The sequence below is a fragment of the Ischnura elegans genome, chromosome X (assembly GCF_921293095.1).
Source record: "Ischnura elegans chromosome X, ioIscEleg1.1, whole genome shotgun sequence".
Taxonomy (NCBI): Eukaryota; Metazoa; Arthropoda; class Insecta; order Odonata; family Coenagrionidae; genus Ischnura; species Ischnura elegans.
The window spans coordinates 67,613,343-67,629,301 of NC_060259.1; the positions used below are offsets into that span (position 1 = coordinate 67,613,343).

At 37.9% G+C, this 15,959-nt stretch overlaps 1 protein-coding gene across 1 annotated transcript in view; it reads right to left on the reverse strand.

Annotated features, from left to right (window-relative positions):
* The window catches only part of LOC124171816 (protein tyrosine phosphatase domain-containing protein 1-like), a 32,643-nt gene that overhangs the window by 8,137 nt on the left and 8,547 nt on the right, over positions 1 to 15,959 (reverse strand). The window contains exons 5-9 of the mRNA XM_046551155.1: positions 11,740 to 11,862; positions 10,721 to 10,904; positions 10,522 to 10,633; positions 10,255 to 10,429; positions 1,499 to 1,617 (exon numbers count right to left, since the gene is read on the reverse strand). Coding sequence (XP_046407111.1) covers positions 1,499 to 1,617; positions 10,255 to 10,429; positions 10,522 to 10,633; positions 10,721 to 10,904; positions 11,740 to 11,862 — 713 coding nt within the window. The remainder of the gene's footprint in view (positions 1 to 1,498; positions 1,618 to 10,254; positions 10,430 to 10,521; positions 10,634 to 10,720; positions 10,905 to 11,739; positions 11,863 to 15,959) is intronic.

Here is a 15,959-nt window from a genome sequence, read left to right on the forward strand (position 1 = left end):
GCAGGGGGCGCGCCTCCCCTTGCAGAGCTGCTCGCATTTTCGAACATTGCAGAACCACAATTGTAACTTTTTTATATAATAAGATATCATTGTCTTGCATATGCGTATGATAATTTTAAATAAAACTCTTAAACTCTGTAACTTGATTATTTTTTATTACGATAAAAGCATAGTTAGCTCAAAATATCTTTTGCGACCCCCTTGAGTTTTTCTGTATCCGTTACTGCTTACAGTAGTAGTATGACAGTGTTTTCGTAACAATTACAGGAAAGGAGACCTTATCTCCAAGATACAAGGTGCGATCAAAAAAAAGACCGGACTGTTTTTATTCTGCGCAAACCGTTCAACAGATCGAAACGAAACAAAAAGGGACATCTTACGACACATCTGACTAAAACGAGAGGTGTTGAGTTTGTTTACGTCTAGTCGTTACTTAGCAGCAGCGGTACTTGTCTTAACCTGTTCGTCGCCGCGTGCAACGGCAGCAATGAAGGAACAGCGTGTGTGTGTGAAATTTTGTGTCAAACTTGGCAAAAGTGCTACCGTGACGTTTGAAATAATTCTTTATAACTTTGTTAATGAAGCTATTACTCGTAGCAGGTTTTTTGAGGGGTACAGTTGTTTTAAATCGGACAGAACCTCGACAGATGAAGAATCGCGAACGCGAAGTCGATGGTGTAAGCGAGCCCATAGGCGTATCTAGGGGGGGGGCACGGGGACACGTGCCCCCCCCCCCCTAGACACTTAAAAATATGCAATATTTTTAATTCGCTCCCATTATCATTGCGTTCGTTTCTATTACGAGGTATCCTTGTGCCCCCCCCCCCCCCCAAGAACAAAATCCTGGATACGGCCCTTTTATCCCTTAGGGTCTCAGATTTCAATGAAAATTTCTGAATGTCCATATCCACCCTAAACCCCCCGAGACCATTTTGCGAAAAAGTAATTTTGTACGTGTTATGCACATTTCAATTTTTTGCATTTTTGTCGTGCATTGAATTATAGAACTCCTCCATTTTCTTCGACAAATTTTCCTAGAATAATGATTTATTGCTTATTTTAAAGCTAAGACTTTGCTTAAGACTCTGAATGCGTTAACAATTCATCAAATTTCCATTCATATTATTATAACAATCACAGACAACAAAGTGCCTTACTAATTGTAAGAAGTTGTGAGTTAGGGATCCAAAAGGTTTTCTAAAAATGCACCCCTTCACTCATGGGATAGGTATCCATAAACTAAATCCGCGGTTTGCAATGCCGCTTGCGAGAAGGTCTTATTTAACGTACTTAGATGTCAACACATGCATGAACGAAGCTTTACGTTACCATTTAAACACGTAACATGAAATATAAATTTATATTCTTCGAAAATTAAGGGTTACCATGAAAATTAAATTCTTAGGGATAATTCATGCAGTTTTTGAGCGATTGATTTCTTAACAGATCATAGTAATAAAATATTTTTAAACCATATAAATTTATTAACTATACTCACTTGGCTATTTGTCCCAGAATTACTTCCTTCTAATGGTCCACTTCCTGCTTGCACCGGTAATTTGGCCTCTTTTTCGGGAATAGTATTGTCTTTTCCCCCAGCAACTAGTGAACCTTGGCCTTCAATAGATAATTCATAATTAAAAAGAAAAAAATATTAGGTAGCAATTAAATCCATGAAAATATTTTTTTCTAGATATTAAGAGCGAATCAGAATTTATGAGTAAGTCCGTTGAGCTGTAATTTGGTAGCTTGTGAACACTTTGGAATAAATTTAATTATCTTGAGTCATCTTATTTTCCTTTCCGAAATAAATCATATGAAACCATGATGTGTCAGTGATATACTATTCACAATACTCACTTAATTTAATCTGTACCACATTTCGTCGCAGAAAATTTTAATTATTCGTTCTACCGATGAGATAAGGGAACGGGAAAATCTCGGAGATATGTAAAACATAACAAAACCTTAAAATACAGATGAGGAATTTGAACCCATAGCCATACGAGCATTAAAATGGGCTAAGAATGGTAAAATCTGAAGCTACAAATTTCATTTTAAGATTAAATACCTTAGTAGCGATGACCGCCTTTTCAGCTACTATTTATGAGGCCTGCAAAGTATCGAATACTTAGAGCGATTTTCGAAAGTACCTATATTTACGAGTGGGAATACGGCAAATATTCAATTGATCAAGTATTAAGCATTGGTACCGCACCTAGTCTCCCAATTTTTATAATTAGTCAAGAATAGTATGGTGTAAATCATTTAATAAGCTATGGGTTGATGATAGAGGAGTACCGGAATCAAATCTCGGATGAAACCTTCGGACTCCTGCGATAGAAATCAAGTGTCAGGTGGCTCAGGGAAAATAAATGGCTCCCCACTTTCAATGCGTGACGTTACATGCCTGTGGCTTAGTTCGGGGTGAGCCCTATCCTCTCCTATCCAAACCAACCTTCGTGTTGAAACTGAACGAGTGAGTAAATAAGTTGGTATCGTTGCTAACGGCTTTCGGGGGCAGCTGCGTGTTGCCCTGAAAGCTCGCACGACAAAGCGCAACACGCAGCTGATCCCGAAAGCCGTTGGCAACGATACCTCTAGCTGCGAAAACCTACGTTCCAAAATAAGTTGGTAACTTGAATAATAAATCTGGTTAAGCTTTTTCATAAAACTATCAAAACCGAATTTTTGCCAATAAGACTGAGTTTAGTGCAAGGAGTGGTACACGCGAAAAGACGTTAGAAAGTAGCTCCGGTATACTTTTCAAGCGCCAGAGTTCAAGATGAGCCTGTACAACAACCATCTCTAGTCGCCCTGATTGAAGGAGGGTGGAGATAAAGGGAGTGGGGGAAGTTACTTCATGAGATCGAGAATAGAAACGATCATGGAACCGGAAGGAAATGGCCAGAAAGGAATTGCTGCCGAATTTTAGAAAAGCGCAGTTATTAATTCATTGCCTCCCACTGTAGCCATATGGTTTCATCCTACCATTCTGAGAATAAGCGACTCTTGGAGGAAACCCGCATTCATTTTTGCTGTCGAATCATCACAAATATATTGTTGAAGCTCGCAATAATTTAATCCACTATTAGTTTATTTTCGAAGCCGGTCGAAATAAGCCCACTGACAGAAAGAGGCGGGTGCGAAACGGAAACTCCTACTCAGTGACGTCATGGCAAAATTAGCAGTGCCGGAACGAACTTCCCTTAATTCTTTTTTAAGTGAAATGTTACTCTGTTTGTTCTTTTATTACAAGTTATTATTTGCATTTTATTACAATTTTCTGGTTACGAATATAAATATTAAAATTTTTGAGGCAACAAATTGATAAAAGTGTCATTTGACTATTTTGTCTTTTGTTAACCAGTGCTGTTACGGCGTTCCGGCACCATGACAACACTGTCTGTAAATTACATGCAAGTATAACAAAATTGCACAGGAAATGGCATTATACCGATTATTGTAACTTTCCTTCATCCGAAAATAAGCTTGCCTTTAAGATTCATCATTTCAATTAGGGTCACTTGTAGAAATAGAGCAACAATCGATTTTGGCCTCGCTACCACCCAGCGTGGCTATATGGCTAGGGGTCATTCTAAGGAAGCAAGTTGATGTATTATTAGAATATTTCACTAGATTACTAAATACTACCAAAGGAGCGACGTACCTCCATATCTTCACAATCGCAAGTGAAAGGTTTCTGGACGGAAATAGGTTAATATTAGTATGGAACTCGATTGGGTTCGCCTTAAAGGATTGAAATTATCGTGCATAACTCTACGAGGCCTTAATGAAATATTGTTTGAACGTTTTAACACGATCTTCCGGGAGTTATACGAAATTAAGCGTCCTTTCTTTGCGAAAGGCAATTACAGAAACTCTTCGGCATCATAGGACTATGGAGATAAAAGGTTATGCATTCTATTATCTGAAATTAGAATCCCATTATGAGTCAATTGAAAATACTAGGGGTAGAATTGTGGTCTGAATCTTCTAGACTGCACTGGGTGGCATTGCATACAACAATCCCCGGGATGAAACCTAGGACTCAAAATTTCATTTTCGTCTTACGAACTGAAATTCTGTTTCATTATCATTGTCACCACTTTATTTTTTATTTATAAACATCGATAGCGTATCCATTACTTAGGACATATTTGCATCTTATTGCAATTTGAGGGGAGGAATATTTGAAGCGTTACACTCGGATTCGAGGGGCCTAGGTTCGAGTCCCGGTCCAGATATATGATTAAATTTTTTATGGGTATGCCGTCCATCGTCGTTAATTAAGAAAACAGAACCTGTGCATGCTTGTGTTTTCCTTTCTATCTGAGGTATTTTCGTTTGAACTCACATACACGTGAGAAGCGCAGTGAAAATTGCATTTTGCAAAATGAAGAATTGCAAGGACGGATGCAAAAAGTCATGAACACACCTTTTTTTGATGCATAAGAACCTTTTTTTGATGCAAAGTGTGTAATCACAGTTTGTCAATCATACAACCTTATGTCATAAGTAGTAGAGATCGATGGTGATATTTACAATTTTTTTAAGTTTACTTTTTTGCTGTCTACGGACATGATATTAATGTCCACGGACATAGCAGAAGAGGAATATTGTGTTTACTCACGAGAAACAGTTTTTTTTATTTGTCATTACACATTCTGTAACTAGTCATATTGCATCATCATGTCCGTTACCATCTATCATGTCCATGGACTGCAGGGTAATCTTCATCTGAAAACATAAAAAGTTAGCTAACATTTTTTGCTAAAAATGACGGTAATTGTTAATTATGTCCAGTAAAAAGGGGAAAATATTTTTCAAGATACTAAATTACGAATATGACACTGTTTTTTTTTGAAATTATTCTATAATGAATTACATTTCATAGTTTTCAGACAATCAAATTAATAATTTTATGTATTTTTTAAATAAATTACATAATTTTCTGCGCGTTTTTTAATTTTAAATCATTCCAAACAAATTATTCTCCGTCTTTATTACGTATATCTTAAGGCACACGTTATACGAATGTACATACCTATGGCATAAAAATATTGATTGGAACATAATAAGTTAGCCACGACATATATTTAAAACATTATTGTATACCAGTCAATCTGTGTAGAATATGAACAGGCCCGCGCTCACTCACTTAGACACACACAAAAAAATAATTACAATCCGGCTCTGATTGGCCGATGACTTATCTAAGCACACCTGCAACATATGAATATTTCCACTTATTTTTTAAAATCTCATATTAAAACTTAAAAATTAACTTAAAACTCAACTTAAAAATCTTAATATGAAAACATTGTAAGTTAGCAAACGCATTTACATAACACATTACTATATTGCAGCTTCTCTACGTTGAAAATGAACAGAACCACATACACGAACTTTAAAAAAGTAAAAACTAATTTCAATCGCACTCCGTCCCATCCAAATAATGCCGGATCATCTTCGGATGCCGATGCAGATACTGATTCTGTCTGGCAGGATATATAAAAAATAGCCATGGCCTCGAAAGATAAAAATTTTGATGGATTGTATCACACCACAATCTGGCTTGAACTAATAGGGTGGTTTCCTATTATTTTTTTATTGCCTAAATCGAAATATTATTACTCCTGGAGTACGTATTTCACGCTTTTAGATTTTTAAATGACGATATCTATTTTTCGCGATTAAATGGAAAGTGAAAATTTTCAAGCGCGCGATAACGCGACGCGTAAGTATGAATGCCGGGAAAACTCCGTGTGACGTCGTTCTGGTTCCCGCTGCCGCAAGTGAGGTGACCTAAGCGCTGATACGACGCAGGATGCTAGCAGGTAGCGCTTGGCTTAAATAAGGATTATTAATACCTTATCAAACGAAGAAAACTTTCCGACCTTAGCCAGTTTTAATAGATGATTATTAAGAAATGTTTCCCTGAGATCTGTGCCTCATGCATGCATTGGTAACCTCAGACGATGTAAAACTCCTATCTACTCGTATAGAAACTAGGTCCCTGTGACGTCACGTGGAGTGGCATCGCATGGGCGCCAATCTGGCCTTTTTCAAATGAGGATAGAATTGACCCTTGCCATTCGTCTAAACCGGTATTTCTAAAACCAAATAATTTGTATATTATGAATACACTGATGGTGGGTAACGAATCGCAATCGATGCTTTTCGTTTTCTTTGATGAAGGAAACTACCCTGTTGGGTAGGAATGCAACATGATTCCCTCGAACATAGTTTTTTTCCTCGAGCGCTTCCGGATATAATCTTCCCTGATTTTTCTCAATAATTTGTTACACACTTCCTGTGCTTATTCTGACATATGTCCGAATGGCAACGATGAATTTTGTATGACATCCGTGCATCAGTATTTTATGTAAAGTTGTTGGTACAAAGTATTTTTATTACAAAGCATAATTTTCAATTTAAGTTACATTTTCGGCTCTATTGCTTGCGTGTCGTATTGAATACTCTGTCTCGAGTCTTTGTTGATTTTTTTGCTGAAGAAATCATTTTGTTACGCTGATTACAAAGTGCTTGCTGCATGGAACGTGTCAACTAGCTGCGCGCTTCGGTGTCCATGCGGTTAGAGGTTATATACGTATTTCTTCAATAACACGAAAGGGCGGGTTGGGGCGATTAATTTTTTTGTTTTAATAGCCGAAAGTTGTGGATACAATAATATAATTATACAAAAGCATTGCTAACCACTGCTACATAACTTAATGATGTTCGTATTTTTATTTAAGAATAAATGATGTACAATTTATTGTTTGATATTTATGTTAGCCATTATTTAAAATTTGTTTCAATTTTATGGCAAAGCAGCGCTTTTCATCTATGCACATTTCTGCGTTGATTCCATTTTTTAAATTTAAAATTTAGCCAATTGGGTAGCTGTAGATGAGTCTTGAAGATGAGGATATTTCGAAGCGAGATGGAGACTAAGCATCCCAGCAGCGCACCTGTCACTTTGCCAGTGATTTTACGGACGTGAGCATACTTCCTTGATTTTCGAACTTATTTCTCAGCGGCTCAAATAAGCGTCTTCCCAACCTTGTAATAATAAATTATATCCTCGAAATTTATTTTTCCTAATTATGGCCACCTTTTATACATTTGGCCCCACTGTGCGGCGTTCCGACGCGTTCCGGCACCATGACACCACTGGGTAGGACATATGTTTTTTAATTTAATGATAAATATTGTGAAATAAAGGCAACCCAAAAGACTATTTTGGAATTTTTATATAGTTGCACGTGTTTAATGATAGATTTTATGATAAATTATTTACTAAAGGTTGTTAATACGACAATAAGCACCTCTTCGAAAATCTATGTGGGCCTGTCCACGGACATGACGAATCAGTCTGTGGACATTAAATTTGGGGTATATAATTTTTTTCTTTGCTAATTTGTCACTAAAATTAGTAAAAGGGCACATGAAATAATAAATATAAATTATATTTTAGTTTTTATTTAAAAGTTTTGGTTTTTTATGGCAGTCCATGGACATAATTTTGTACGATTATGGGAGAATGACCCAGAAATGTCAACGGGAACTACTGGCTGGTATGAAGAGAAGTATTGATGCCGAGTGGTTTAAATCCGTGAGGAATACAGCGAAGGCTGGAAGAGAGTCGCATTTTTTAAGTAGCCAAACTTGAACATGACGTAATGGTCGGTGAAGTGGACCCTCTGTAATTCTCACATGCCTATAAAAAGAATGCGCTCCTTGTGGAAGCTATCACCCTTGAAAAATCAGTCCAGTTTCGCGAGATGTTTATTTTTATGGGCCAGGGCATGCAAAGCTTTCAAAATAAAATTTAAAAACCTCCACTGAGTCACTCTTTAATCTCCAATCTAGATTGTGGTTTCCGCTGGCCCGTGGGTTCCCTCGTAGAGATATCCTGGCCTTGGGACACTCAGCTGAGATGGTATTAATAGAAAGCCATACAAAGTTACGAGTAATTACTCTAATCGGAACTGCGGATTTATTGATTCATTCGCGAAACTTGCTGGACGTGTAAATTCTAAATTAGGGAATGCTCAGATACAATACCAAAATCCCGGAGAGAAAAAACCTTGACGAAAATTATGCAATGGATATATCATTGGGTTTCGGCCAAAGAAATTAATTTCACGTGTGCACATCCGATGGCATATGATATACTAGCGAGAAGTACCTATTTCAATTCCAGAGGGAATGATAGCAAAATATAAAGTATCTATTCAGATTACTACTGGAAATGAGTCACTGAATGGGATAGGTGAAGATGGTGCAGAATTTAACCAGTGAGTAGATACTTCGTTACATTTACACACAGCGTAAAATATTCTCCCTTACATTTTCCTAGCTCCTAGTCCTCTCCTCTCTTTTCAGCGATGATATACTGTGAAAAGTCGTTGATGGGCATGGGAAGGTAACAGTGGCGTAACTATGGGAGGGGGGTTTAGGGGATAGATCCCCCCCAAAACCCTCAGAGAAATAAAAAAAATTATTTATAACTATTGTCTAGTTTTAACTCATAATAACTGCACCTGCTGAAAGTTATATTTTTAGAGCCAAAATCATATAAAATGTATTTCCAGGCATGTCATTTTTCAAAAATTTTCCCCGTTGCCAAGGGAGGGTCGCCACCCCAGGCCATCCATCCCCCTCCCCCCCAAAGCAAAGTCCTAGTTACGCTACTGGAAGGTAATATCCATAAATGTAGTAATATAAACTCTATGGTAATATCTATCGGTGGAAAAAGTAAAAATAGAAACATTTGACATGAAAATGCAACTATAAAAAAGGACGCGACAGGACAATTGAATGAAGTTAAAAAGTGCTAGGTGTGAACTTTTAGGTTGCCACTAACAATTATTTAAATCGATATTTTGAGTAAAAGTTGCTTAGAAAGCAAAAGAAGTTATTCCAGCGTTATTAGTCAGTCAATAATTGAAATCGCGCGAACATCGTGCTGTGCATTTAGCGATTTTCGCTTGGCAAACAGAGCCTGGCCCCGCAGTTCGGATGAAGATTAACTAGCATGGAAAGGATAGTGTACATGGCGAGCTGTCCCTTGAGGGCTCTTCCTCCGTAGTCTTACTTTGATTCGATATGGATGGCGTCTTGAGTTGCTCAGAAAAGTATATCAGAGAAGAATACATTTCCTTGGTCAACCCGTTTCAGCTATATTGAAGCAGTTAATGAAACGTAGGTCAATACCTATACTAGAAAACCCGTGGAATTTTATTCGCCCTTCTTGTAGAGCCCTCCGAAGATAAGCTGCCCGAAAAATTATCCTTTTTTTAAGGAAGGCTTAATGAAAGCAGGAAGGAGCTTCTGAGAGGATCGTCACGTAAGAGTTTAAAGAAATGGTTAATGAAGAGTCTAATCTGGAGTGTAGCTCTTTACGGCGCGGAAACATGGACACTTAGGAAGGAGGACGAGAGAAGACTGGAGGCATTCGAGATGTGGGCATGGCGAAGAATGGAGAAGGTGAAGTGAACGGAGAGGAGGAACGAGGAAGTGCTGGACATGATGGATGAGGAGAGGCAGCTTTTAGATGAGATTCGAAGGAGACAGAAGGTGTAGATGTAACGAGTATTTAGCGGGGAGGGGATGTTGAAAACTGTGTTAGCGGGTAGAATATTAGGTAAACGAGGGAAAGGAAGGAAGAGGATAGGATTTTTTAGATAGAATGAAATGGAATAGGCCTTACAGTGAATTGAAGAGGGCAGTACTTGAAGGGAAGGGAGGCTCCCAGAATTCTTCTTTAGTACTCCATGGAAACCTACCTTAACTGGTAGAATAATATAATTAATAATTAATTAATCTTAGTTTGGTTCTTTCTCGGGGAATCGACTGGATAAACTTATCTAAAAATAAGCACGTGAAGGCCTCTCGGAATTTCTGCCTGGTGATGCAATCCATCGTATATATAAAATTCACAGTCTCACCCGTTTGGAAACCTGTGAGAACTCTAATTGATTGTCAATTTTAGACCATAAATGCCAAATCATGACAGAATTGGGCCCACTTTTCAGTTTTTGGGATCAAAATTTTTGTTCGATTCTTTGAGCTCAAAATTCTCACGATGAGGGAGCTGAAAAAAGCAAACAAATAGCGGAATGCTTGAAATCACGCATGGCCAAGTGGAGGGAGCAAACTGAGCATAGTTACATCCGATTTCCACCGCTTAGGTTCGACTTCCAAACCACATTTCGGGATTTGAGAGTATTGAGTATGAGTTACCTTCCAACTCCGAGGTGATGCATTCTAATTCGGAGAGCTTGGACATTATTTTATTGTTAAACGGGCACGCATCCGCCACCAAGTAATTTCCAGTGAATTGAGGCCATTGATGTTCTAGATCGATAGTATTTTGATGCGCTAGCTTGAGGAGACTTTCGCCCACAATGAACAGTATCTAGAAATGAAAAGAAGAAAAATCATGTCAGAAATTATTACCACTTGTCAGAAAAAATGATTAAGGTTATTAGATTCAAAAGAAACTCTTACTTTTGGAATGTATTTGAAATGCTTAGTTTCGTAGCCATGGAGTAAAAGCTGCTGTCTTTTGAGATATGTAGCGAGCGTCAGCTCTGGGCCCTTTTTCTCCTGGGCCCCTTCTCTATGGAAGTGAAGAGCAATTAGAACCACAGGGAAATGGAATGGATGTCATAATTATAAATTGATTTCGAAATAAGTTGGGACTCACTTATTGCTGAATATATCACAAAGAGAAAGAACATATCTTTCAAACTGTTGGCAACACTGAATCTGACTCCTTGTCTGTATTGAATTCGGTCGTTTTGACCTCACAAATTGCATTGCTTGATTGGCGGACACTTTCAAATGGAAGATTAGATAGCAGGCGATTAATACACCAGTCCTTCCTAAACCTGAAAAATAGAGATATCATGTTAACTAGGCACTTGAAAAAGGAGATGATTTTTTACCTAAATTAAAAGGAAGTGCATATTATAGACTAAGTCAATTGACTATTGAGTCTTATCATCTGATGGTTGAGGGCTTTCGCGGAGTAGTGCAATAGACCTTGTTTCTCGGAATTTCCTCCGCGCCGATGCATCTTTGACGGTAAGTTGGTTAGACGATAAGGCTGCAACACCTGCGATGCCTTTCGTGGAGGATGTATTGACGCGGAGAACATTCCGTAATATGAGCAGCACCAAATCACGTAATAGTTTCCAAAAAAACGTTATCCGTATAATCTGCGAAGAAACTGGCACCATTTTGGCTCAATTTACCTTAGAATTTCATTTGAAATTTCACGCAGGTCTCCTATAATTGGCCAATAATTGGGTAAGAGGAGATATTACTAGGCAGTTTTACATAGTTAAAAGTTCAATCTCCATTGCTTGAGACGTCTTAAAAAATGATGCATGGATCATTATGTCTTAAATATGTTATATTAAACTATGATTTAGATAGTATGACAGGGGAGGTACTATGATTGGAATTAAAAAGCGTCACATGGCCCAATGTTTCACCTTTTTAATGGAAAAAACGGGTCTAGCTACTGAAAGTATTGTCGATGCCTGTTCATGGATATGATTATGATAAGTTCTCAGGATCAATAATTTCCTCTGATTTATCTTTAAGTTATACTCGGATTGCTGTCTTTTCGGATTGCTGTAATACTTGGATTGTAGGAAACGATTAAATATGAAAAAATGAAGCTGGACTATTTCTACGGCCGATGACAAAAATACTTACCGGCATGGCAGTGTATCGCTACTTTCCCTTCACTAATTGCGAATGACATGACTTTAACCATGTCCAAAATTCTGCTCTCTCCGGCCTCCCCATAGTCTTTCATTGAAAAGTTATAAAAATAAACTGGAAAAGAATACAAAATTACATTAATTCCAGCGGATCAGGAGTCATTAGAATATCCACACACATGAAATCGATATCGCAGGTTGTCTCACCAAAATACACGCAAGAAACTTGAGTATTATTATCAGTATAACACACAGAGCGAAAGTTAGGTCCCAAGCAGTAAGTTACCAACATCTTTCCTGCTACTGCGGTATTTTATTTATTTATGAATGAGGTTTAAGAAATGAGGATAATTTCAACCTATGGGAGTTTTAACTGACTTCACTACAACCCAGATTTCGATTTTTTTACTCATCGTCTCCGTCGGTGTTTAAGCGATATCCCAGGAGATATTAGACACCACATGCTTAGAAATGTTGAAATCAAACCATTCATTTCTTGAATCTTCGCAATTTGTGTTTGGCCTGAAAGGGGTCAAGCGCTCGACCCACCAGCCCACCATGCTCACTAGCCCAGAGGTATCGCCTCGAGGTATTAAGTTCATCACACTTCTCAACCCGACCTTCTCCTATTCCATCCAAATTTCTTTTGTGACACTTGCGCACAATGAAAAAAAATATGCAAGGTCAATACGGTCAATCGGTGGCGTAAAGGCCGCTATACACGGCGAATGATTCAATTCGCATTATCATTCAGCATGATCATGCGCAAGATCATTCACCGTGTATGACGGAACAATTCGCGAATGAACCTTCATGCGTATGATCATTCAGTGAAATGTTCTATTTTGCTCGCATTATCCTGTGAATGATCACGTGATCATTCAGCATGATCATTCGCATGATCATTCACCGTGTATAGCGCCCTTAACATATTCTTGATGGTGTAGTAAATTAGCCGTGAACTTTGTTAAGACGGTACCATTAATTATTTGTTCTCATATATTTAGAGGATATTGAAAGTCACTGGGATGAGGAATATATTTTTTCATTAGTGGTGTTATGAGATGCATTTATTAAGGTTGAAGCTTAGAGTCAATACTGCAGGGCTCGCAAATTAATACAAACAGGCCACGTCACATTGCATTCAAAGCTACATTCATTCTTTATTCAAAAATATTTGAATTTATTCTGTAGTTACATTGCGAAAAGAGTATAGTGATTCTTATATTGGTAGACACCCTAAATTTAGAAAAATTCCCAACTTCAATTTCCTGTAAAATTTTCAGTCATTATTACAACAGTACCAATTTATCTTCTTTCGCCACCCGCAAGGGTCACCAAGCGCTAATTTTATAAAATCTTGATAAGCTTTTTCAAAGCATGTGAATTAGAATAAACGTTATCATCCACCAAAGGTCATCTTTTTATCTAAACGTTATTCTGAACTGCTTTTATAAACTTTAAATTTAAAATATTCTCCTGTTAACGTTAAGACTGTATCATGCTACGGTTAACACTAACAAGACATTATAAAACCGGTCCTACATATGCCAAATTGGGTAGGAATTGGAGAGGTTTGGGTTCGAAATGTCACTTTTTGCGTTGAGTTGACGTGAAACGACCCATTTAACCCTTTCTTAAAAGGGTACGAGTTGACCTCAAGGCAAGGATGGAAAATAGTGATTTCAGGTTTCTACGCATGCGGTCAAGATCGAAAATCGGAAAATAAGATACCTACCCCTCCCCTCCACCATGCTTTCTCCTTTTCGTGACAGAGAAGACCGTTGATTAGCGGATTCCATCGATAACATCGCTTGAATCGTTGCGGTGAGTGTATTTTGAGCGAAAGTCCTCCTCCGCTGAATATAGGACTCTTGCTGGGCAAGTAGTATGAGAATCTGATTTGAAGCCATTTTCACTATCTAATCCTTTTCATATCCCACTTCTTTCCCCTCCTCCTTAAGCACGCAAAGCCATTATTCATCTTCCCCTCAATTGCAAATTTTCTTTAATTTAGCCTTTGAATTGAGCAACCAATTGAACTGTAATTTAACTGTTGTCGCCCGCATCTACGTGACATAAAACCCAAGCGACCGCCGAGATAAGCTAACGCGGCGAAGAAAGAATTGCGACTGAAATTAAATAGGTCAATGAGCACAATATATCCACCAGAGTGTAAAAAGAGGAAGCGTTGCAACAACTTGCCGCCTGCTAAATAATTTGCAATTCGAAAACCATTTTTCTCGTCGTCTTCGGTGAGAGAAGCTCGTACCGACAAAGCAAGGTCGCCTGAACAATAAGGCTGAAAACATTTTATTCCCGTTATTCATTCACTAATTATCTCATATAAGTCACTCTTTATCATAGAATAAAATAAAATTACTTTGTTGTATTCCACACTTTATTTTAAATAGCACGACCCGGGTTTCAGCATCCAATGCTATCATCATAACTCTTTATTTCTGTAATGGTCTCCTGAACTCTTTGGAAATGTAACTGTGTAATTTCTTAACTGGGAGAGTCAGGGGCGGTCTGGCCATGTCGGCTGGTCGGCGATCGCCGAGGGCCCCGAACTTAGGGGGCCCCTACAACTCTCGCGTCCATCGTGAAGCGCATATGATAGGTGTAATAAAAAAGGCACAGATTACTTGAACCAGAGTTTTTTGTAATTATAAAATTCTTCATTTTCATTAGTTTCTTTATTTACAAGATAATCATTGTAAAAAGATCTTATAAAAAATAAATAAAATAAAGGTGTCAGAAGATAAATTAGAACCTGATGCTTTTTTGAAAGGGTTATTCGAAAAGGTTACTTTAGAGATTATTTTTAGATTTTAGAATAGTTTCAAGGAAAAGATTCGATAAATGGATAATATAACCAATATACACTATTGAATCGCTGTTTTTTTATTAACTTTTATCTAGTTTTTAAGAGCCAACAATTGCGTCAAAATCCATTTCCGGGCATGATTTTTCGAAAAATTTTCCGCGGGAGGACCCAAAAATCCGCCGGTAAGGTGGATCCCATCATGAGTCTCAGCTAAGGGCCACAATCACCACAGACTGCCGTTCGGACCGATGGGGAGAGTGCATTTTTGTCGTAACTGAAGGTATGTGCGACTACTCGAAAATTCGAGTCGAGCCGAGTAGTTGGTACTCTACTCGAGTATTTCGAGTTGTATTACGAATGTCGAATCGAGTAGTTTCGGTTTCAGAGTTTTCGAGGCCAGTAAGTGTCAAAATTTGCCGACAGGAAGCGCTACCATGAAATACATGTAATGATATCGTTTTTAAAGTCGATATGTCCTTCTAATGCCTTGTCATGGAAATTTCAGCTTGCTGTATACGTAGCTGTCAATAATAATAGTCGTCAGCCGCGGCGGTCTACCGTCTTCCGACCCGGCGGCATACTCCTGCACTTTCTTAAGCAATAATTCTGTTCCCTACCCTACTTTATTTATTCACCGACAGAATTAATAAACATTTTTATGATTTATGACAGAATGACAAATATTGAACTGTAAGATTTTGGCGGATAATGCCGGTGTTTTCCGATTTTGACAAAATTGCCATCAACACTCCTCATTACCATTTCCTTTTTACATCGGGGGAAGGATTCAGAATAGAAAATTCACGGGGGGGATTGGAAACATGAGATTATGTTGGAGCATGCATTGAGTATTTCCTGGTCCGAAAATTACCATACTCGGCTCGACTCGAGATCACTCGCACATCCCTACATAACTGTAGCACAAGTTGACCATTTAGTCCGAAGGACTAGATTCATGAAATAAATCCTATTACATTATTCCCTTCTCCTCAGCACGAGTTACTCCAAAATTTGAGGCAGTTGCCAACCACATGAGACCACTCATCTTGATAAAATAACCTTAACCCATTATAACCCAATGTTGCTTCTAAGCAGCATCCAAAATGTATAAATTTTCAGCTACATTTAGGATATATCTAACATACGTATTATTTTGCGGTGTAAATTTTAATGACAAAATATTTATTATAATAATAAAGAATAAATATATTTATTCCACTGCCCCAAAATATTACTACATGTACATACATAACCAGTGAAATAGACACCCCTTAAGACATGTCTTGAATAGGGGTTGCCATAACATAAAATATGGCAATGCTCGGCAGTACATTCTTGTAACCTTTAAACAAAACAAAAGAGGCTCTTCTATGAGTCTTTCA